The following is a 24,923-nucleotide window of genomic DNA, read 5'->3' as shown; positions in this document are numbered from 1 at the left end:
GTTCTTGCTTGGTTGGAATGAAAACCTGCAGCCACATGGCCCTTTACTGGATCAGTTTGACACCCCTGTCCTATAGGGTTCAGAGTACCTGTACATGCGCCATTAAGTATTGCATAATTGCCTCACATTTTGATCAGTGCCACCATAATGACCGCTAATTACACACTTTGTCCTCACGCTTGTCGTCCATTTCGAGCAGGCTGCCAACAAGGAACACCGAGAAGTGAAAAAGCTTCTTTTCCACATTCTTTCTGAGAGCTTTCCACGTTTTCCAGAGTTTACTTTGAGTTTTTAAAAAAAAAATTTTTATCACACCCTCTCAAGCTCCTGCATGCAACTGGTTGCATTAATCAGCGCGCAGACACACACACTCCACCGCCTCTGTTTCCTCTGCTATCTCCTCCTGCTTGCTCTCAGTTTCAATTTTCGCCTGCTCCCTGTTTGCTCTCTCTGCCGGCTGAGATGCTCGGCACATGTGACTCCGGCACCAAAGCTACAGTTTTTCTGAGCGCCATCCTCAACCGGTCCCTGCACACAAACCTTATTTTCTTTCCCATCTCCTGCCTTCTCCTGTGTCAACATTCCTTAATTGTTCCATCAGCGGGCTCTTTCTGTCACGTGTGCTCTGTCTGTGTGTGTCGGCTCTCATGTATTGATTGTTAAGCGGCGATGCACAGGTGGTTGTTCCAGCGAGGCAATATTGACCTCTCTGTGGCTCCATGCTTCTCCTCCAAGTCTACGAGCGGTAAGAAATCAAGACTGGACTTAATCAAAATGCAGTTTTGCAGAAGAAATTCTAGCTTTTAATCTCAATATTTACTGTAATTAATGCGGTGGTAATATATTTTTCCATAAATTAATTTTTAAAAAAGCTGTTCTGAGAGGAAAATAAGGTCCCCACAACACTGTTTAAAGCTAGAAAGGTGGCAGGGTCCGCCACATGTAAACAAAGCAAAACTGTATGAAATCGCGTGCTCTTAAAGTCAGTTTGTATATCACTTTATTCACTCATGGAAATGTAGACAGTTTCTTTATCAAGTTTGTTTAGGCAGAAAAAGAAATCAGTCACTGAAGATCTTTATTTTGATTCAAATGCACTTGGTGCACCTTTAAAGGAATAATTCAACATTTTGGGAAATGTGCCAAATTGTTTCTTCTGTCGAATGTTCACTCTTATATTAAATCAGAATTGGTGGAGGTGAATAAATAAAAATAAAATGACAGGTGCGTTTGTTTGTCTTGTCTTCTTGTCAGTGATGCTCGACTTGCTCTAGCCTGGGGGCCACTTTTTTCAAAATGAGAGGAGGCCAGAGGCCAGTTAATAATAATTCAGAGTTTATTTATACATTCACCGTATCGAGAGCAGACGTCACAAAGTGCTTCACCGAGGAAAAAAGCAGAAGATAAACAAAGGAGAGAATAAGACACAGAGCAGAAGACATTAAAATCAGACAAACGGCTAAAAATGTAACAAAATCAAGTGTAAACAACTGGGTCTTGAGATAATATTCAAAGGTCTACCTCAAAAGCACTCACTTTGTCTTAGCCTGGAGCCAAGAACAAATAACACGTCCTGACCTCAGGACCTCAGATTCTTTCTTGTATTAAATGGCAGCAGCTCTTCAGACATACAGTGTGAACCACAAACGAATGAATTATGTAAAATCTACCGCTCGGGGGGCTCAGAACAGAAGACATTTCCCAAGTGTGGCACGGGAGGGCCGGGCGTTGTTACAGAGAGGCGAGGGGAGAAGAAGAAAGACGTGCCGAGTCTCTGGTGAGTGCTTAATGAAGTGAGGTTTGACCTGAATTCAGACACAAGGACACACGCACTAACTGAGGCTAGTGTACAGGGAAGTAAACTAGCACACTAAGCTAAACTTGAACCTGCCATCAAAGTGGTTTCACTGGAATGCACCATCAATCTGGTGAAAATCTGTCTGACGTGACTCGGGCACAGATGCACACAGACAAAGTAACATTGTAATGTTTAATTCGTGTTATGATAAGTCTTCACCAACGTCCCTATCCTGGAAGTATCAACGAGCAACCTGGTCAAACGCACCAGTAGCTGGAGTGCACATGAGGACTTCTCTCTGCTTGAACACTGTTGGAAACATCTGGGAAAACATTACGGCAACAAAATATAGAATTAAAGGTTGAGTCGTTTTTAAACATTTCCATACAGAGTTCCTCAGTAATATGTCTTTAGCAGGCGGGTGTCTGGCCATGAAACATGATTACAAAAATGTTGTGATCATAAACAGACATTAATTCTATTCATCAGATCATCAAGAGGCCGTAGCTCACCTTATGTACTTATTAACTACATTAACCTGGCTCAAGGAAGGACACTTGACCTGTGTGACAGATGAGTCATATATTTTGATGCAATTTAAAAGCTGCAACAGCAGCTCAGTTGTAAATGATTTGGTTACATCAGAAAGATTTATTACAACATTAAACACAGCTGGAGCCTCGTCCATCTTGCAATCATGCAAATGAATCATGAACCATAAACTGCTCCTGTTATTTTGGAGTTTTTTTTTTAGTTTGAAATACACAAAGCTGCATAGCTCAGCGTCTGATCCATCACCGCGAGGCCAGCCTATCTGTTGCTACAGCCTAATTTATCCCATCATACAACACTGCCAATATCTGCCAGCCAAAGGACAGTGTTGACCCTTCACTAATTGGTATTCCGGTGGGAATCAATTTGTTTTCATTGTGGACCCGCATCCCATTTGCGTCCTTGCTGCCGTGGTTACAGAGACTCAGACGCACGTCTTTGTTCCATCAGTCCGACCTGGAGCAATGTTCAGCAGGGGAGCACCACGTCCACTCAGTGCAAGGGCAGAGGACGCAGAGTGGAGCTATTCTGACAAAGCAAACATCAGCCCATGTCTGAAATCTGATGCTTTAGTGTTTTCATTTCAAATGACGGGCACTGAGACTCTCAGACCTGTCGGCTCCTGCCACATGCTCTTCAACACCGAGGGCAGCGACAATCTGCTACAGGCAGGTCGACACTGACCTACAGTGGAACTGGTAATCCCTCATTTGTTTGAACCACACTCTTTTCAAAATAAAATACATTTTCCAAGCAGGCCACCCAAAAATCTATAGTTTTTCTTCATTTCTCCACTAAATATTTGCTAAAATATCTATTTGTTTTTTAATTATTTTGTTTTCCTGATCCACCTTTTGTTTATATTAAATTATTGATTTAGAAGAAGAAGAAGAAGAAGAAGAAGAAGAAGAAGAAGAAGAAGAAGACACTGTCCTTTTATACTGTCTGTGGTTATTGAATGTGCGTCATGCTGCACACTGCTGCCAAACTGACTCTCACTGATTTTTATTGATCTGATATGATATACCTTATTAAATTAAATCCCATCATAAATCAAAGTGCAATCAATAGCTCGGTTATCAATATTTTTTGTCCAAAAGCTAAAATTACAACCTTTAATAAGCTTCTTTCCTATTTCAATTTGTTTTTGAGCTGCAGCGGTCTTTTATCTTCTTGACCACCAGACAAGCTGACATCCATCTAATTTCCAAGTCTATTTCCTGTTATCTCACACTGTGTGCACACCTGTTATTTGCTGCTGAATCTGTAGCTCTCCTCCAGCCATTTTGTGCTGCTCTCTCCCGCTTGAATCCGTCTCCTCTATTTACTCTGCCTCCCGTCTTTCCTGTCTCTCCCACCGATGTCTTCTTGTCTCTCACACCTTCGCCACCTTTCCCCATTCTGCTTTTTCGTAATCCGCCCCTCGCTCTCCCGGCTGCAGGCCCCTGCCTCCTTAGTCCTGTGAAACTTGTTAATTAAATCTGCAGATTGAAAGACCCCAGGGAACAATGTTTAACCGATGGGCACAAATACATGACTTTAATTTAACAGAGCTCGCCCAATCCTCGGCCCAATTGAGAGGAATGGGTACAATTAGGGAGAGGCCGTGTAAAAAGTGGAGGAGCAATCTCGATCAATCACCAAACGCTCACCAACCAACAGATTGTTTTTCTCCAGCACAACAACTCTTTTTGTTATCTGTAACTGCATTCCCCCCCTCTGTTCTCCCTCCTCTTCTTTTTTTTTTTCACGACCTTAAGCTGGAGACTTCATGAGCAGCCGACCTGTAGCGGAGGAGGTTTCATCCAACCGGCGTCACCGGCGACTCACAGCGTCCCAGAACAGAGGGTGCATGCAAAGCGAAGCACATTAAAACTGTGTTTAACCATGTGCACAAATGAAGACAAATATTCATGCATGAATCGTGCCACAACGGCTCTCATACTAAGTGAGACAGAGGGGGTCCTGGCCTCTCTGCAGCTGCAGGCGGCATCTTGGTCCAGCTGTTCTTTTCGGCCCTGCAGCCATCTCTGTGTCTGACCTCCCCAGCCACATAAACACAACGAGCCGACCCAGCTGGCTCACAACATCGGCAGCACCCACGACAGCGGAGCGCAAAGTCACAGAGAACACACGTGGCCGTGAATCATCGCAGACACAACAGTCTCTCTTAAAAATAGACGAAACACACCTACAGCGGCCCGCGAAAGATGTCAGCGGTGACCCACCACGAGGTTTTACACTCTCGCTCTGGGGGAACTTCGGCGGCTGTTTCATAAAAAATTCGCTGAGAGGGGTTGTTTTTTTTTTCAATTCTCAAAATTTCACTGTGTCGCTTAGAGACCAAACTCATGAGCCAAGTCGATCTTCGGGTGGCTAGGAGCAGTGTTTCCACGGTAACGATCGCAGATCCACGACGACGAGTAACGGTCAGCCTGCGGACAAAGAGCGGGAATTTGCGGGGGGGGTTTTTTTACCAACAAAATGTGTTTAGAACTGCATTCAAATCTCCAACACAGTGAATGATATTATATCTGCTGATTCTCTTGTTAAAGGGACAGGTTTTCTGCTTCTGTGCTACGAAGGAAGGCACCTGAGCACAGTCATGCTGTAGTTCAGCTGGCCACGTTCCTCCAGGAGTGATTTCCTCCCCGTCTGTACAAAGGTCAGCACTTGCTACTTTATGCAAATCTTGGGCATCCAGCACAACCTGCCACCTCTGGAAACTCCCATACTAAACATAAAAAGCACAGTCGATTTAAAATAAAGATGGAATCAGCATTTACAAGAATGTGTCGGGCAAATTTTAGCATCAATCAACCAAATAGTTTGATTGATCAGCCGACCGGCAGACTGATGGCCACCCCTCGAGCCACCAGCATGGCTACAAAAAAAATAATAATAACACAATCATAATGTAATGCAAAGGAAGTGACAATCTCTGGAGAACAGCTACAGTGAAGCTCTCTGAAGACTCGGTGAGGCGCTCAAATCAAAGATCTTCTGATTTACGCCAGACCACCACACGTGCTTCGATCTGACACCGATCAGGATGGTGTCATCAATCATCTCCAGATGTTGTATTTGATGGTCATGATTGAAAATGTGGAAATGCAGATAGTCCTTTAGATGGAAAATGCAAATCCAGGCTCCCTCGTATACGTGTGCTGAAGAGACGTAAGATGTTGTGACAGCGACCGAGGCTATAAGGCCACCAGTATTCAAGAGGCAGGCGGCCGTAGGGACCAACAGGCTGAAATAATAATGTCCTGCTCCTGTTTCAGCTGGGTATTTTTGACATTGTGTCATTTTTTTTCATTTGTGATGATGATTGTATGCCTTCCTTCGTGCACCTTTCATCAACATCAGCATCCAAAAATTCTTTACATTGCACCTCTGTAAAGCACAACTTCTAATAAAAATGTATGTCACGCAAACTTTCAGCAAACAGTATTTTATCCGGCACCTTTCGAATAACCTTGAAAGTACACAGTTTAACAAAAAGCAATGGAAATGTTTCTTGAAACCTGTTCCTGCCTCCGTACAGTAAATTACACACTGTCACAAATATCCCCTCGGGGCTGTGATGATACTTGAGGCAGGTGGGATCCTGCTGATTGGACATGGGTATACTGTGGCCCCATCTTATGCATTTCAAATGACTCTGTTTCTATAGACGGACGTAAATGAAAAACAGATGCAAGTTTACATCCTCACACCCTCGCCTTGCCCCGCCGATCACACCGCTGCCGTGATTCTCGCCACTAAACGTCCCAAGTGGGTTCGAGTAAGCGAGGCCCGCTCAAGACCTGGTGGTGTGACGAAGTGGACATCTGCAGAGATTTGTGTCCGTGCACGTGGTCGCCTGACAGCCGTTTCATCAACGACACCGAAACACTGGACTAATGCCAGAGAGTCGATGAGTGTTTGGGCGCCATCACTCACAGAAACACACACGCTCCCTTCAACCCTGGAGCAGCGAGCGAGCGATCCTTGCCTGCAGATTGCGTGGAGCAGAGCGAGCCGGGGAGGGTTTAGGGCGAGATAGGGAATGGCATTTGACACGGGTCCTATAGTGTGAATACGTTGAGTCTTACGACTTGATTTAATCGAGAGACAAGGAAATGGCCTTCAAACTCAATGAACGTCTGCCACAGCGGCGGCAACAGTCACACAGCTGGTTTCCTGCCAAAAAAAACCCAAAACACACTGAGAAACACCGTGAAGACATAAAGAAGAACGTGCTGCTGCTTGTGCTAATTTATTTTTGGGGCTATTTGACTGTGATGTTTACGCCAAGATCGCCACTGGAAGGCTTCGTTCCGGTGTTGCCAGATCTGGCGAGAGAAACAAGCAACCACTTCTACGAGGAAAAGCCTGAAAAGAAAAGCGACTTGGCTCTACATGAAAAGAGGAGACGTGATCACTTTATACACAGCCTTCAATCAAGTGTTGAATTCAAAGCAAGGTAACTTTATTTACGTAATCACCGGCAGAGCAGGGGGTGTGTGGACATCACTCCTTGTGCAATGTTTGTGCAGATCGCAGGAGTTAAGTCTGGCAGTACGCGTCATTTAGCGCTACTGAACCTCGTCCACAGAAGCTAAGTGAAATAATGCTGGTGAAATATCTCATTCTCAATCTAATCATTATGATTATTGAGCAGATAAACCTAGTAACCTGCTGGAAACCTGAATAGAACAAGACATACCTTTAGGAAATGAACAGGGTTTTACTTCAAAGAGCCGTATTATCAAGTTCAGATCAGAGTAATCAATCCGGCGATGGCGGCGGGTATAGCAGCTCCATATTTGCATATTCATAGACTGAAAATCTCATTAAGGCATTGGAGGATTTCTCAGTTTGGGGGATCAATGTGAAAAATCCTGCTCTCAGAGGAGAAATTTAAAGGAAAAATCTGCGTAACACGCCACCATGATTTGCAGTGGCTCCATGCCGTGCAGGGGGCATGCGAGGTGGTTCAAAGCTTGACAAGCATATCTGCTTTTGATGCTTCATTCAAATCCAGAAGAAACTCTGCTAACGGCTATCTCCACTCATAAAGGCGAGAAGAAAGGAACCCCCGTCTTTAAGAGTGTGGATCTCTCTCCACGCTCTTTGTTTCTCCCACTCAGAAATTCACTTTCTATAGCGGTCTCCTGCTCCCTCAAAGGCTGGCATCGACTGTCACTCCTCTGTGTACATGTACTTTATGTCATATCCCATAAAATGTCTTATTAGCACACTGCCAGTCCCGCGAAATAGGGGAAATGAAAAGTTTGACAGCTTTTCAGAAGAAAACACAACTGAAGTTTATCTTAATGTTTGCACCATTAAGATTTAATGCCACAAAGAAGCCACTGCAGCGCTGGGACATCCTCAACGTTCGTGCCTCTGAGGCAAACAAGGCGCTGATGTCTCACTTCATCATTACTAGGAACAACCAAAGCCCTCTGAGAATATGATCACTACTTAATCAAGTCTCTGCGTGTAAGCCCGTCAAGATGCTGAGTCACGCTCTCGCGAACAAAACCCCTCAGAGCTGCCATTACAATCAAACCCTATTGATTTGGGCCCTGATTGGCGCTGATGTCACAGTCAGTGTTTCTTTCCTCGGGAACGGATAAAAGGGCGAAGAAACAAATCATGTGGTGGTTTGTTGACACATATGTACTAACAGACATGAATGTCTAAAGCAAACCAAATAAACCAACTCTCTTGTTTCCTGTTTAACTTTGTTTATATGTGGCGGACCCTGCCACTTTTCCAGCCTCAAACAGTGTTCTGGGGACCATTTTTTCCTCTGAGAACTGCTTATTCATTCAGTTATGGAAAGAATTTGTATTGCTGAGTTCGTATCATCACCTCATTAATACTGTAGATATCAAAAATTCTGAGTTTGAATTTCTTCTCCAAAACTACGTAGTGCACCTTTAAACTGTGCTTTTTCAATCTATAAAGAAAATGGATTTAAAAATAACAATAAACCATCCTGTAGTACGGCTGATGCGTTCGTGAAAAGATCATTTGAAGTGGAAATTTGATTGATGGCAGCGTGGTGGCATAAATTCGCCATCGTAAAGATTCCTTTACTGCACGTCGTTTTTCTCTTTCAAACAAACGCCACATTAGCTATAAACAACGGTGGCAATCAAATATGACCGGTTTGAAGGCGCATTACAAATTACCCCCTCGGGATCCTTAAGGATATCTCATAAACAACCTCCACAAGGTTAGATTCTGCATACAAAACGCTATTAGGGGAAGATGAATCCCTCAGTCAGCACTCATTGTGTAAGTGCTCCCACTTCAGAAATCCTTGGAGGAACCTTTCGATAAATTTCCTATAAAAAGGGGGAATAAGTGCTGATGTTTTAGCTCACACTTCTTCCCCTGCTTCCATTCCAGCAGCCCAGACCTCGAATTACACAGAACGAGGCATTCATTCCCTTGTTTTTTCCCCCCGCATCTATCCAGCGCTGCTCGTCAGCAAAGGTCAAATCCTACGTGACCTTTTCATCCGTCTGTTGCGCTACAAAACCAAACACAGCTGACCTTTCGTTCAACTTCCTGCGACCTCTGGGGCAGCAGAACGATACAAATGAAAGGGTTTGCTCATGAACCACGCAAACTAGCGAAGCAAAAGCTCACCTGACCTTCTGTAGCATTTGGTCTCTTTTGAGCAAACCCTTAAACAAATTTGCTTTGTCCAGAAAAAGAGAGAAGGACGTGCAGCTCCCTGGATGGAATCAGCTGAATCACACAATAATCATACATTTAGGAACCGAGTCAAATCTTGTGTGCACGTGCGAATCATTCTGCTATCGATTGGTGGGACAAACACATGTCAGAAAAAGGAATGCTTAATATTGGCCAAGAATTCTGACCATTTCTCTTACTGAGTGTGACTTCCTCTCTGCTGACTCAAAAACATACAAAAAAAAAAACACTTCCAATGAAACATTGCTTTGGGCCCGCTGCAGCTCTTCCTCTTTCTCAGTCTGGCTTAATTTAATCTGTGTGAGCGCAGGAGAAGGAGCGGCGATTTGTGTGTGAGAAAAAAAAGAGTCAGCCTAATCAGTAAAGCTGAAACTATCAGTCGTTCCATCAAATTTTCAATGCGTACAAAGATTTGTTTTTTCTATTATCGTAAACTGAATATTTTTATTTCTGAAAAGTAGTCAGTTCTGAATGGACTGCGAGTTTGTGCCCTGCCATCCACGTTTCCCTCAGGATGAATTTTGAATCCCTTAATCATCATTAATCTCTCGTGTCGTCATCAGATCAAGACTTCAATTTGTCCACTACTTTATGATTTATGACCAAATATCTGCAAAACTAATGACACTGCCATCCGCCACAGCTGTGCTTTGTCTTCAGCGCTTATTAGCAGATGTTAGCGCGCTGACCTCAGATCATGAACTTGATAAACATGCTAAAGATCATTAACACCCCTGAGCCTGTAGTACAGTCTCACAGAGCCACTCTGTGCTGGCTGTGCTCTTCTTCTCGGGATGCACTTAATTATTAATTTAAAAAAAAACAAAAAACTCAGCAATCGATAATGAACCGTTAATTGGAGCCCTGGCGCACTGGCATGCAAAATTGGAATATGGCTCCTGATAAGAGCAGTACAGCAGCAGATAACATACAGTTTATTAAAATTTCCGTTCTGCTTTTTCTTTTTTGTGGTCTCTGTCGTGTTCTGCTCAGGTTTTTGACTGTTTCCTGACTTATTTTGGTTTTGATTGATCTGTTGGCCGTGTGACTCAGTGCTGACATCAATACATCAACAACTCAAGAACACACATGTACGGTAGTCGTTTTGTGTTGCTGTGGTGAATTTGTCTCATTTCAGTTGTGTTGTGTCTCTCTATGGTCAATTTGTGTCTTATTGTAGTCATTTTCTGTCTCTTTGCAGTCCTGTTGTGTCTCTTAGTAGTCATTTTGTATCTTTGTAGTCATTTTGTGATGTTTTCTGGGCATTTTGTTTGTCTTTGTGTTCAATTTGTCTCTCTGTAGTCATTCAGTGTCTTTTTGTTGTCATTTTGAGATTCTTTGTAGTTGTTTTTTTTTGTTTCTTAGTGATAATTTGTGTCTCCTAGTCATTTTGGTTCTTTGTAGTCCTGTTGTGACTTTTTTCTAGTCATTTTGCCTCTTCGTAGCCTTTTGACTCTTTGAAGTCAATTGTTTCTTTTTGTCCCTTGTGAATTGAGGGCACCAGGCTCATCTGGTGTGTAAGCAACTAAACGAATGTCGTGCTACAGAAACTGGTAGGGGAAAATAAAATGAGGTTATGTACATAATGATACTGTGTGTGATTAGAAGCTGGACATACGCCAGGCAAAGTCGCGCACGCTGCCAGACACCTGATGTATTCAAAGAGCAGAGCTGTTCTGCCTTTTCTGGTTTTAGATCACATTTCATTAAATTCACCCACTGGGGCAGAAGGTCATGAGGAATCTTATCCAGTGAGTCCGGAGCATTAATGTATTATCGCCTCTCCATATTTCAAGAGAGTATTTCAACCTAGACTTACACATTATGATGTGCTGAGTCGCAGCCCTGATGAAATATTCATCTGCAGCTTCCCGGTGGGAGCAGGTCCCCGCTGATTCAGAACACCATCAGCTGGTGATTTATGTGTATAAATGGATTATGAAGTACATGAGGGAGGCAATAAGGCGTTTGGCCTTCTGTTTAGGGAGCAATCATTTATAGTCAGCGCGGTGGCGAGAATCACGGCTGCTCCTCGCCGGTGGTCAAGGGTTACCATGGGGACAGAGGCGAGGGTCAGGGGCTGCAGAGGGAGCTGTAACATTGTCGCGTTATGGTTCCCTGGTCGTTTCTGATTGGGTGAAATTGAGGAGGACCTGTGTGTTAAGCTGACAGTGTGGTGTTATATCATGACTGACAGTAGTTAAGCACTGATTAACTAAGACAAAAGGCCCCTGGGTACAGACATGTGGAGGCCCCCCAGCTCATCCCAAACCTATACATCAGGTTGAGAGTGATACATAATTGTTCAGTGTCCCTGTAGATGTGTTGTGCCTTCAGTTTCGCAGCCTTTTTATTGATCTTTTCTGTGCTTTTTCTGTTTGTTTGTGATTGTTTTGTGTCTTTTTCGTGTCATTATATATCTCTAAGTAAGCATACTAACTCCTTGTAGTCATTCTGTGTCACTTTCCAAGTTGCTTTGTGTTTTGTGTTATTTTGTTTATTGTAGTGGGCATTTTTCTTTTTTGTCATTTTGATTAAGTATTAATTGCATTTCTTTTGAGTCTTTTCGTGTCTTTTAGTAAACAATATATGACTCTCTGGAGTGCTTTTGTTGGTCCTCTGAGTTGGTTTTTCTCTTTTCAGTTGTTTTTCTTTCTTAGAAGAAGAAAAATCAAACTCAGATCTTAGCCAGTGGTCAAAGGGGACTGGACAATCAACCTAATGTACATGTTTTGATGGTGGGGTAGACCGGACCGCCTGGAGCGAACCCATGTGAGCAAGCAGGGAACATGTAAACTTTTTTGTGTCTCTTTGTTGCCATATTGTCTTGCTGTATTCACTTTGTGGCTCTGAGAAGTTGTATTGTTTGTCTTTGCAGTTGTTTTTTTGCGGCCATTTGTAGTAATTTTGTGACTATGTGCCCATTTTGTCACTGTAGTCATTTTGTGTCCCGTTTTAGTCATTTTGTCTATTTGTGACACTTTAAAGCGGTACCGTTTCTTTTTTGTCTTTTTTGCAATCGACTCGTTGAATTGGATTTCACATGAGAAATGTAAGCAATCACAGATAGAAGCTCCCCAGGGGGTCAGGAGGCCCAGAGGCTGAGTTGGACAGGCCTGTTAAATAATCGATCCCTGGCTGTGGCTGCAGTGACACTTCAAATCACACATCAAATCAATGATTCTAAGTTTCAAGGCATCATGGAAACTTGCCACTCAAAGTGAAAAGTACAGACAGTATCTCACTCCTGTAAGACTCCGGATGTTTTGTTTGTGACAACACAATCCCTCACTGAAAAAAAAAAAAAAAAAAAACCTTCTCTGGCCATCATTTCCTCCAAGATAACACCCACTGCACCTCACATCACTGGCTTTATGAGACTTTCTGTTGTGTCGGGAGTGCAGCTGAGCTCATTCTTTTTCATGTTTCGCTGCCACGACAGCAGATAACAATCTGGCTGCCATGTGAAGTGAGAGATAAATATGAGGCTCGGCTGACTGCGCAAACTTGTCCAGGAGAGCAGGGAGGCAGAAGAGGAACTTGTAGTGATCCAGTATGAATAGCCCCCTCCATCTGTATAATTGGTTGAAATGAGCTATGAGGGCCACCTGCTGACTGTGTCATTCAGAGTTCTCTTACATGGAAATTGTGCCCAGCGTCACTCAGCAGAGAGCGAGGGAGGAAAACAGAGAACGAGCACAAGCATATCAGCTGAAGGCTACCTCAGACATGTCTAACTCCTGAGTGGAAAATACACAGAATCCTAAAAAAAAAAAAAAAAAAAGCTAATGTAGACATCGATGATATTCTGGACACCTTTTCCCACATTATATAATATTTGTTTATCCATCAATTAGGATAGTACATGGAAAATAATCCCAAGAGTGAAGACTGACATAAATTGAGACTTACCATTTAGGCTCATTTCTGTAATTGGTGTCCTGCTCGCAGTGCCAGTCTCAGGCTGCATTTATAAATATTTTTATATGAAATGTAAAAGAGGTGGACCCGCATATTCACTACTCCATTTACAATTATCCCTAGATGCTGCAGTTTAGCTGTAAGGAGAGTTTTTGCATCTTGATGTTCATTGTATTGGATTTGTGGCACACAACTTGACTGTTTGGATTGTTCCATCGTTTCAATTCAATACCTAATTTTCAGCCACAGCAGAACAACGTTATCAGTGAAGAAACTCTGACAAATCCTCTGTACACTACCTGCTCAGCACCAAACAGCAGACAGACACTGTTAGCGACTAGGAGGTTGAACACAGAGGAGCATTTAGCAGCTTAAGAGACAAATAAGGGGCCTCAGGAGACAAAACCAGAGCTGAAAGGAGAGTGAATATTGGACTTATATTGGACCAGAAATACTGTATGGCTCCACATGAGTGATGATTTGCTAAATGTGCAATTAAGCAACTGTTTTCTAACACACTCGCCATGCCAACTTTTAGAAGTGATTATATCAGTGTTGTGCTGACAGCTTGTTCCACTGTGCCAAAGCAGCCAACAAGATCAATTCATGCTGCTTTATGTTTATGCAGAAAAACAGAAGCGCTTCATGGAAAGTTACAACTAAAGTAACTTTAGTTTTAACATATCTGCATTCAGAAACATACACTACTAACATTCATTCTGGCAATTGGGTTGGCCTGTAGGAAAGTGTCAAACCATGTATGGACCTCTTCCTATTTGTTCTAAATTCACATTTTGTTCACATTAGCCCTCTGCTACATGCTCATTTATATTCTGTTTCACTATTTAGTATCTCATCATTATTGCGATCACTTTATCTTACATTTGAAGGTCACAAGCTCGATAAATATATGTCAAAATGAATAATCGTCTGGAGTCCCGCAGTCTAGACTTATTAAGAGTAGTTTCACTCTACAGCCATTAGCAACAGCTTCAAAAGCGTTGGAGACTGAGACCTTGTTTCATAAGCGGTGCATATTTATCATGGGCAAATCTGCTGAGCGTGTTGTTATACCAAATTCTGTCAGATAAATGTCACATATGGAAACATTATTTTTTCTTACACCTCCACTGAAACAGTTCCTGAAGAAAGTGCAGGAAAAGGAGGGCACACCATTAGCAACATATTCTATTTTCACTTGCTAATCAGGGGGGTTGACTTTACAACCTTCTGTTCACCAATTCTTGTCCATTGCCCTCCCATTGCACCTTAAAATAAACATTGTAGAGGTCGCTGCTTGTTTTAGCCTTTCCCCGTAGACATTAATAGAGTTCCATCTTTCCCAACCCATTTTAAATCCTCCAAGTATTAATAAACAGCGCCCACCTACTGACGACAACAGATCGTCAAACCTGCATTCTTACAGTCCTCACTGTGGTTAAGGTAAACCACAGGTACAACATAAATCCTAGTACCTGTTCCATAAATCTGTCACACTCTCCTCTCTCTCGGCCTGTCCCCCACAGACATCTGCACGGTCTGACAGTCAATTATATCCCATCACCTTCAAAAAGCCTGCATGGGAGGCAGTAAGGACCCATATCTTTACCTGATCTTTATCCTCCCCTCAGCAGCAGGAACAGTGGAGCTGTCAGCTCAAACCTTCAGTTAACCCTCACAGGAGACAACAACCAGTGGCGTGTTTAATGAAAACAATCCTATTAAACATGATGGTTTGTCAATGTGTTTGAGAACTACATGAAATCCATTTCCATGACTGTGAGAAGCTTGAGTCATCCAGGAAACATTTAGAATATTAAAATATTCATGCGTGCGAAAAAAAAACGACATGTGCTTGATGAAGATAGATGTATGAAGTATGAAATTTAAAAAAACCTGAAGGAAATCTTATTACACACTTGACTTTAATGTATGACAGAAGAAAAAGAGGGACGTAGTTGATTCACCCTCTGCTCTGTCTTATGAGTTCAGAGGATAGTAGTCATGCGCTGACCTGCAATCAGCCCAAAACAGGAGGCGCACAGGGATTCAGTCATGGTCGATAGTCTTCTACCATCCTTCGTCACATCTCTTTCTATGTGCGCATTCCTCTTGCACTCCTGAGCCACCTGACCCCTGACTCCTCCTTGCTTTAAGCTCAGATCAATACACAAGCTTAAAGGCAACTGTTCTCCTGATGTGAAACCAGGACACGACCCCAAGGTACAAACGTCAGGCGTGTCTCTTTATCTGCTCTGTGTATGAGGTACATTGCTTTTTTTTTTTTTTTTTTACATTTTTGAAACGCATGGAATGACTCAGTGTCTCTACATGATCTGAGCAAGATAGAGCTCTTACAGCCAAGTCAGTTCAGAGATCCGTCACAGGAAAAAGCAATCTCTCAGAGTTATCTGTCTTAGTCCTTTCTCTCTGCCTGCCCGCCTCTCTCCCCAAGTACCCGTCTCTTGAGGAGGTCCAGCTTATCCTTGGCGAGAGCTTCTCTCAGGGCACCGAAGAAGCTGTGATAGTGGGCCGTGTTGTGGATCATGAGCAGGACTCCAGCCAGCAGCTCATTGGTCACCAGCAGGTGGTGCAGGTATGCCCTCTGGTGGTTCTTGCAGCAGTAGCAGCCACACCCCTCCACTAACGGTCTGAAGTCGTCCTGGTACCTGGAGAAAACATTAAATAAATAAATCAAGCGTTCCACAATGATTTTCAAAGCACTGCTGCTGCTGCTGCTACAAACCTCTTGTCTTTAAGATTCATCTCGAAGGGTGTCATCTGTGTCTGATCCTCGTTAAGGTCCCCATTCTGTTGTGGCTCCCCTGCGGTCTCCCTCTCTTTTTCCAGCTCCAGCACTGCCAAAATATACAAATGTCTCATTAATCCCATCAGAAAACACCTTAGAGCACACCATAATCTCACATCATCCAGCAGGAGATTACATCCCTGTATACAGAGCTCCATCAGCCCAGTGGCAAAAAATAAAATGGGGACGCATACTATAGCTTGACACCATTCAAACACTGCTGTCGCCTATATTCTCAACCCCATTAGAATATAATTACATGGTGGTAATGTTGAGACTTTCAAAGACTGTCGTTGTCAGATGGGTGTTCACTGGGAGGAGACTTCACTTAACTTAATGAAAATTGAGAAAGTGTCCAGAACTGACAAAGGGCTGTCTTTCATTAGAAGGGCTGTATGCCAAACTATCTGGTCGGTTACAGACACAAGGGACGTGAAGTTTAAAAACACAGGGTGGAGAAAAAGGGTAAGAAAGTGCACAGACCACAGCAAAGCGTATGACAAAAGACAGAGATTAAAAGGCAAGAGGAGAGCAAACTGGGCTTAGCGCAAACTGAATCGGGTGAAGCAGAGAGCAGCAAAGTGTGTAAACAAAGCATAAAAAGGGAGGTTATTATGGTCTGTAGCTTAAGGAATGGGTGATAAGCTTGAGAATAAAAGGGACAAAATGAAGCCTGACCAAAGGAAATAAGATAAAAGGAAGGAAAACTAAGAGCCGAAACTACAGAACCAGTGAAGAAAAAGGGTTTGAAATTTCAAGGCTGCAGATAGTTGTGGACCTTAAACACCTTCTTAGGGTTTCTGCACGTGTCCGGCACTTAAATTGAGTCCTTTTTAACACCTTTTCAGGAAAACTTTTGACCAATGTTAGACTGATTTTTGGGCAAAACTTCTTATTCAAGCATTCCAGGTGAAAGTGAATGCTACTAGAATATGTGTTCCAGTGCAGACATACGTTTAATGTAGGAATACGTTATTAGAGTGAGCTTTGTTTTTGCATTTCAGGACTATATTCATGCAAATTAATTTTAAGGCTTGATAAGGACCTGCATGCAATCTGCTTATACATGGATTATTATCATAATGTACTCAACATCTGGACAACTAAAGGCTGCAGGGAAAACACAGACTGAAAACATCCATGACTGTAGCTGCTGACAACTTCTTAGCTCAGTTAGCCGTGCAGCTTGCAGGACACCTGGGGGAATGTTGGCATTTACGGCACGAGGGAAAGAGCTTTTGACCGCTGGGGGAACAGAGGTTATCAAGCCTGGGGCTAGCTAGCTGGCATCCTAACTTAGTAGGATGAAAAAGGACAACAGTAGGTATTTTAATTTGTCACATTCTGTTGATAAATTAAGTTGACTTTTGAAAGTAATCTAAAATTCTTACTTATTGCCCCTTCCACTAAATTTCAACCAAAGATGTAGCTAACGCGTCTCGGTCTAGAACTGCCGAACAGATGGATGACGTGCAGCAAGAGGAGGAGGACGGTTGATGAACACAGAAAGTTGTCAGAATGGAGGAAGAGGAAAACTTTGGGGTGAGTAAAAGGAAGGGGCTGAATTAGAATAGTGGTGTGCGGTGTCAAAAAGGACGTTAACTGGGAAGTGAGGGTGTTGAAACCCCACCCCCCCGGGGGGCTTTATAATTGGCTGAGGGGGTGATTAAAATTTCTCTTCAGGTTTGACACCATTGCTGCTCTCACCTCCACTGAACTCCATTACGCTCCCTGTGCAGAATCGATTAGTGCTGTCTGACACTAAATGCTGCCGGTTACCAAACTTCACTCAGTCTCTCGTCCGAGTTTAACGCAACTTTTTAATGAAGCACAAAGTTCTCTGCAGGGCGAGTCTGGGCACCTCCCACAGCTCTTGTCATAACACTTCGGCTTTTCACTTGGGACAACAATCAGAAAGATGGGCCCCGACTTAAATAGCCACCATACTGGAGATACAGCATTGATTTCATTTCACTCGCTGAAATTCCTTCTGTCCAATTATTCCGGCTGACCTGGGGTGAGCAAATACACACAAGCTACACTACAAACAAACAAGCAAGCGAACACATCATTTCACCAGCCATTAAATAAAAATAAAGATAAATAAATCCCTATCTTCAATGCAACAGGCCACATGCATCCATCGAGGTTAAGTTCTATTCTATTCATTATGTAGAAACTGGCTCCAACAGCAGTGAGACATCGTCTTGTTTCTCACCAGATTAAAAGAAGCTGAAGGGATGTTCGATTACTGACACTCTGCAGGGTCTTTACACTGATTTCTGTACAGCCTCTCTGCTGTGAGATGAATCGTCTTTACATTTGTATTAGAGCATCTGTTAGCATTTTCAACTCATATGCTCCTCCTATAGGAATTAGCATAAGCCCACTACGCTGATTATTGGACATCTTTAATCATCTGTTCAGCGCTTTCTGATGACTCTGTGTCATGAATAACATCAAAGAGCTGTCGCCCTCTCAGCTTTCTAACATTCGTTCTTCCCTGTTCGTGACATCCCGGCACATTAACGTCAAGATTTCTCTTCTCATTGCTTTTTGCGCATCTCCTTTATGCACAGAAATGACTTTAAGTAAACTATTATTCTCAGAGGAATCATATTTCCCACCACAATCACATTTCATTCTCATCTAAATGCATCCAGCGGGACAGACCCCCTACCCAAACTCCCAAATTACACTGTCAGTTTGCTAAAGGCGTATATTGCACTTGCTCTTCAAGTGAAGCGCCAGTGTTTTCCATATTTTTGGGGGTCATTTTCTGTATCACACTAGCATTTAAAAGAAGTCATTTTGTGGCTTTGGGCAAGGTTGCTTTACCTTAAAGGTCACTTGGTTTGAAAAGGGTGGAATTATTTTAAAAAAGGTGCCTTTACCCTCTTTAAATGCAAATGTACCGATTTAAATGCTACGTGTTTAATAGCACATAGACAATTGCAGAAGTTACTGCTTGAGAAGAAAAAGAGGGTTGTTCTCTCTCAAAAGAATATGAGCACATGGGAATCCTTCTGCAGTAGAAAGTGATGAGGAGGGTCACTGCAACTTAAATGGGAATGTTTGAGCGGCTGAAAGTTAACAAGCTTGATCTACAGCCCCTGATATGTTAAAACCATGTTCCAACATCAAACCGAGGCCGGGCTACAAGAGAAGTCATTAACAATAAAATAGGCTGTTTTATTTATGGAGTTTGATTCTAAGCCACCGTATTCTTCTAATGTACTGCACACTTTTGCATGTTTTTGAGCTGTAAGTTAAGTTATATGACTGTAAGTTAAGTTATATGACTGTATTCTAATTCTAACATCAATGCAGTTTGTAAATAAATGTAAATATTGACACTTCTTACCAAATTCATACAACAATAGTGGGTATGTACTGACACACCCCCCCATAGACATTTGCATCCTGGACAGCCTCTGGCCAAATCCCCACATCCACACTCACAAATTCCTGTTATACCATTCCAACCCCTTGCAGACTCTTCTCATACACTTACCAGGTTATGTCAGCTAAATCCATGAGTTCTCAGGGCTTCAAGCCTTAGGGGGGGACACTGGGACTGAACCTCTCAGTCTCTCTGAGCCGCTAGCTCAGCTACAACACAGGTACCACAGAGAAACTTTTACAAAGTAAATGTGTGGTGAATGTCAAAGCTCCAGTGGAGTCTGTGTTGTCAGTGTGAACGTGAAGAATCTGTCAGTGCCTTGTCACGGCTGGTTAGCTCCGACAACTGGCTGTTCCTGCTACACGTAAACAGTGGTCAATCTGTCGCAAAGAAGTCACTCTGGTTGGTGTCTGCTTACCTCCCTTATTACAGAAACACCAGAGCTGCTTTTAAGAAAATGAGTAAGAGAGAGTAAACAATAAGTGTACTTTATGTACTTAACTGACTGACTGACTGACTTAACTGACTGAAGAGCCAACAGTCGACAACTCAACTTGCATGCTGATCTCTGTCATTAACATGTTGTCTGAATGTATTTAATATAAATAACTGTATGTATGAATGTCTGATTTCTGCGTCGGACCTCTGGAAGACTAAATAATCTAATCAAGATCACATACCCACAAGACCACGTCCCAATACAGTGAGCGTCCTGTGTGGTTCTCTGCTGCAGTTTTCAAATATGCTTACAAAGAGGAAACTGTTGTTCAGCACAGCTATTCACCACACCTGCAGGGGGCGCTCTACCTGCACGCTCCGGGTCCGGGGAGATGTCGAAGTCGAAGCACAGAGCGCAGCCTCGCTCCGTCACCTGGAACGGGAAGAAACTCTCAAACAGGTCCACGCCAGCCTCCACGCACACCAGCACCTCATCGGGTCGTCCGACACCCTGCAGCAGTCTGAAAGTCACGCACGCACAAATACATCAGAAAGCAAAACGCCAAATTTAACATTAATAAAATCCTAATATAAAACACAGAAATGCCCACAATATGTAGTGGCTAGACCACATCAGCAGCTTTTCTCCACCTTTTCACAACATGTGCACCCTTGTGTGCTTGTGATTTCAGTTAACTGGCTCCCTCTGACTGTCTGCCTGCAGGCGTCAAGGTCAAGCCCAATTTAGCATTTGATAATGACTCCACTCCACTTTCCAGTGGGAGGAGCATCTCCGAACAGCCACAGCTACCAGCGGGGACGATGTCACACAGTATGCCAGATGAGCCTGTTCTCAAGCAAACCTGGTGAAGCTCACAGGGATGCAGCCTGCCTCTCCTCACAGTTCCTCTCTCATTTACTCTTAGAGTCACTGCCAGAGGCTCCTCCATCACCTCCTGGAGAGGAGTACTCATGTGGGACAGTCTCTGGTGAAAAGCCCCTCTGCTTTACAAAAGCTTAAAATGAGTCAGTGTAGTCAGTATGGTTGCAGACATCTTCTTCATGAGAGGCTGTTTATTATTATACAATCTTGAGTGTTATACTGATAATGTAAGAGTCTTTTTCAGCCAGCATTTTCATCAAATTAATCTGTCAATTATTTCTACAATTAGTAAAAAACAAGAAAAAGAAAAGTGTCCATCCTAAGTGCCAAGAGCCCGAGGTGACATCTTCAGAAATGACTTGGTCTGTTTGCACAACAGTCCAAAGACCAAAGAAATTAAATTCATAAAGACATAAAACAGACAAGGCAGCAAATCAGAGGAAAGAATGACAAATGATTAAACTGATTATCTTAGTTGTTGCTGATTGATTTCTGTTGATTGATCAATCAACTAAGCAATTAATCTCTATGTTAATTAGTAATGTAAATGGAAGAAAGCTTTATTTTCCAAAATTGGCACAGCTAAATCATGTTCATATTTTTCTTCCATCTTATCACATGACGTGTGAGCTGCATGACTTAAACTCTGGAGCTGACTACTGCAGTCAGTCATCCGAGTCATCATTGGGGCAAATTAATGTCTTCGTTCCCATCTTGCGTCGCAACACATTATAAACATCAGTTCTATAAACAATGGTTGCTTAATTAATGGCTTATAAAACATTACATTGTTGGTTAACAGAGAAATAGCTATCTGTTTAATTAACTATAAGTGTACCATTTGCTAATGATTATTATAAAGTGTTACAATAAATCACTGTCAGTAGAAAATGCTAAATTTTTATTGACACTGGTGCTATCTTTAAAGGTGGTGCAGAGATAACGATGGAGGAGCAGTTGGGGCAGCACAGCAGAGCTGCTGGCTTTTCACTTGTAATCAATCAAGCAGCATAATTGACTGGCTGGGTCTGCTCAGTCTCTCAATCACTTTCTTTTCATTATCAGTCACAGCACTTAAAACCAAACTGCAGCACAGGTTTGTTTACTTACTGAAAGAAAAGACTAAAAGAAATCGAGGGATTAAATAGTTCATCAATCTATTTAATGTTTAACTGATTAGTTGTTTTAGTAATAAGTAATAATATCGAGCTTTTGCTTGTTAGGAGTTCACAAGTACAAAGAGTAGAAAACCTTTCAACAAAATACATTATTAAGTTAATTAAAAACTAATTGATTCTACAATCAGCAGAAACTTAGGGGACAATCAACTCTAACCCAACAAGAGGATTTGCTGCTTTTCTGTTTATGTTGTAAATTGAGTATTTTTAGATGTTGGGAAAAAGACATTTCCACCATGTTCTGTTGTATAAGATCAAGAAATAACTAAATACTTGACTAAGACTTTTTTTTTTAAATAATCACATTATACACGTATATACTATAAAGCATCTATGGACTGTTCTATAAGGTGCAACAGTCAGCTTTTTTACAGGCCTATAAAAACACGTGGAATAGCAGTTGTAAGAGTGAACATGACTTTGAGATACAGCCACACTTAAAGCCATATGTTTACATTTGTGATGGTAAAGGTCAGAGACAAACAGGTTTGTACTTCAAGTTCTGGTGTAGTAAGAACAAAAACATCTAGACATCCTACAGCTGAAGAGTGTAGCGCTATAAAAACAAAACTGCTCCAAACGGTCACACTGCCCGTTTTCGTTGGAGTTCCCTGGATATCAGTGACACTTTCTGGGGAAAATAATTTCACTTTACAACTGTAATCAATAAACACATTCATCTTTCTCACACAGTGACCTGGGTTTGTCCTCAGGCAGCTCCTTGGTCACAGCACTGATGAGCTGGCTCCTCAGGACATGGTCCATTGAGCCCGTCTGGAGGCCGTCCAGGCAGAATCCCGCCACAGGCCTCTTGGCTGTCTCCCTGGCTGAGCGCACTCTCTCTTCCAGGATGTCTCCTCCCTCCACCACCCCGAACACCTCAACTCCCTCCAACTCCTGGCAATGAGAGACAGTTTGGTGATTAAACAGCTGACAGGGAGAAAACCTGGAAGGTGGAAAGGGGAGGGAAGTATCGTCCTGAAACTTGACAAACCATTTATGTTTCACATATTGGAAGACCTCAACTGCAAAAAAAGAGAGATTTTATTCTTTCAATCATTCATCTCAATTTTGATGACTCGACATGAAGATGACTGCGTATCAACTAGGCGAACAGACGCAGCAGGAGGGTGGAGGAGTGGAGATCAATCAAGCAGCGCACAGAGAACAATGTTGATGTCACGCATTACCTGCAGTACGCTGTCGCTCCTGTTCGACTCTTTGCTCAACATCATTCTACACTTAACATTTATCATCCCGAGGGAAATATGGTTTGCAGCCAGGCGATAAAATACAGAAAAGAGCACATTAACAAAGTGTTAATGCCGTGTCATTCACATGTCATACAAGACAATATTAAATACAAAGTCTTTAACACTTTCAGATTAATGCAAAAACAATCAAAAAATGATTACAATAAACTACTTCCTGTATATTAAGTTAAAGATCAACTAAGACTGAAGGAATGATATCTTCTGAAGCATAACTGAGTTATGGTGTCACGTGGATAACTAACGACAATCAGTTTCACTTGGTTCTCTTTATCGTGAAATTAGGTAGCTGTTCATTGCTTCAAAAAGAAAAATGATTTCATTAGTCATGCCTGATGCACAGCCATTACACAGCCACTAATAATAAATGCACCCACTGATTATGCATTCCTCCTAATCGCACTGTTTTTTCGGCCATATCACAGCAGCACAGCGGTCCCCTGTGACAACAAGAACACCCAACATCAATCCCTGCCTCACATGCTCGTGCTGTGCATGACTGATTCACAAATGTAACAGAATGGTGGTGTGTGTGTTGAGACTGCTGGTTGTGCGTGTGTACCTGTGTTTTTTGGTGCACCAGCAGACACTCGTCCAAGTGAGTGAGAGTTCGATCCACTGACTTTCGGACCCTTTTGCGAGAGGTGTTGTTCTGCCTCGTCTCTCCGTCTGCCATGCTCTGGTACCAGTCGGGCTGCACGGTCCGCTGGAGAGCCATGAACTTGGCCACCGTCAGTTCGATCCGCCCACCGCTGCCCCACACAGACACAGTCTGTGGACAATGAGAAGGCATTTTTCATGTGAAAACATAAAAAAGTTTTAGTGATGCTAGAATTCCACTAAAATAATTATCTTTTCAAAGAAGTAGCCCTCCACTGTTGGAAAAAGGCATATTGATTTTCTTCCCAAGGGTTTGATGAGAAGATCAATACAAATCTCACAGTAGCTGGTTAGCATAGCATAAAGCCTGTGAACAAGGAAAGCAACTAGCCTGGCTATGTCTGAAGCCACTACCAGCACATATCAAGCTCACTAATTAACAAATATGAAGTGTTAAAAGACAAAGTGTGGTTTATGTGTTAAGTGTGAGTATTTCTGGGATGGGAGCAGTGAATTGCTGTAGTCGCCGCTGGTTGCCTGGCAACAAAGACCAACACATAATCCCCCTAAAATCGCAATCTCAATCTGTTCAAGGCAGGACATGTCTCTAGTCCTGCTTTGAAAGTACTGATAGTCATCCCAACAATACTGTATTGCTCAAAAATATTGTGATATTTGATGTTTTTATGGGTTTAGCATTTATTGAGTGCTTCTGATGAGATTTCAGAATATCAAGATATATATCATTGATTGTAAAAAAGCCTTTAAAATATTGCAATGTTATTTTGAGGTCATATCATCCAGCCCTAAAAATAAGCATCATTTTAATCTCACCTTGTTAGTCGTATAACCTGTTGGGCAGGAAGTCGCAGGGTCATGAAGGGAGCAGTACAACACAGTATCATCAAGACCTGCAAAAAGAAAAACACAAAAGTCAATGTGCATCGCTCACAGAGCACAAGACCAGACAAAGGCAGAGCAGGAAGAGAGGCGACAGTATGAAGCGCATCATTAATGCACTAATGTGACAACTGAGTCTCGAGAGTAACGAGGTGAGGCCTTATCAGCAATTCAATCACTGCTCTTCTCTTCTGGGACTCAAGAGACAGCACTATAATAACAACCTGACGGTTTACAACACGAGGAGCTACAGTGATTACTTTTCCAATTTCAAATTAGTTTGCTTAAGGCCTGGTAAAGCTTCATACCTCAGCGACTGTGGTACAGCAAAGCTGAATGAGGTCACTTTTCTGGGGCATTTATATAAATATTACTATGAGCTTCACAACCTTTTAGTCAGGCTCACGGAGCTAATCAGCTTTTCAATACTGAACTCAACATACAGTATAT

The 24,923-nt window shown here is 42.5% G+C and overlaps 1 protein-coding gene across 4 annotated transcripts in view; it reads right to left on the bottom strand.

Moving 5' to 3' along the window:
• Positions 1 to 14,681: 14,681 nt before the first annotated feature.
• qtrt2 (queuine tRNA-ribosyltransferase accessory subunit 2) overlaps positions 14,682 to 24,923 on the bottom strand; it is a 12,232-nt gene continuing 1,990 nt past the window's right edge. For 3 of the 4 annotated variants that reach the window (XM_037078774.1, XM_037078776.1, XM_037078775.1), the window contains 6 exons: positions 24,408 to 24,484; positions 23,536 to 23,745; positions 22,400 to 22,599; positions 19,993 to 20,162; positions 15,738 to 15,849; positions 14,682 to 15,660 (listed from right to left, as the gene is read on the bottom strand). In XM_037078774.1, the coding sequence (XP_036934669.1) occupies positions 15,408 to 15,660; positions 15,738 to 15,849; positions 19,993 to 20,162; positions 22,400 to 22,599; positions 23,536 to 23,745; positions 24,408 to 24,484 (1,022 nt within the window). In that variant the 3' untranslated portion in view covers positions 14,682 to 15,407. The remainder of the gene's footprint in view (positions 15,661 to 15,737; positions 15,850 to 19,992; positions 20,163 to 22,399; positions 22,600 to 23,535; positions 23,746 to 24,407; positions 24,485 to 24,923) is intronic. The other variant, XM_037078777.1, reaches the window with a different exon arrangement.

The sequence above is a fragment of the Acanthopagrus latus genome, chromosome 19, assembly GCF_904848185.1.
Source record: "Acanthopagrus latus isolate v.2019 chromosome 19, fAcaLat1.1, whole genome shotgun sequence".
Classification (NCBI taxonomy): Eukaryota; Metazoa; Chordata; class Actinopteri; order Spariformes; family Sparidae; genus Acanthopagrus; species Acanthopagrus latus.
This window is presented reverse-complemented; position numbering and strand designations above follow the sequence as displayed.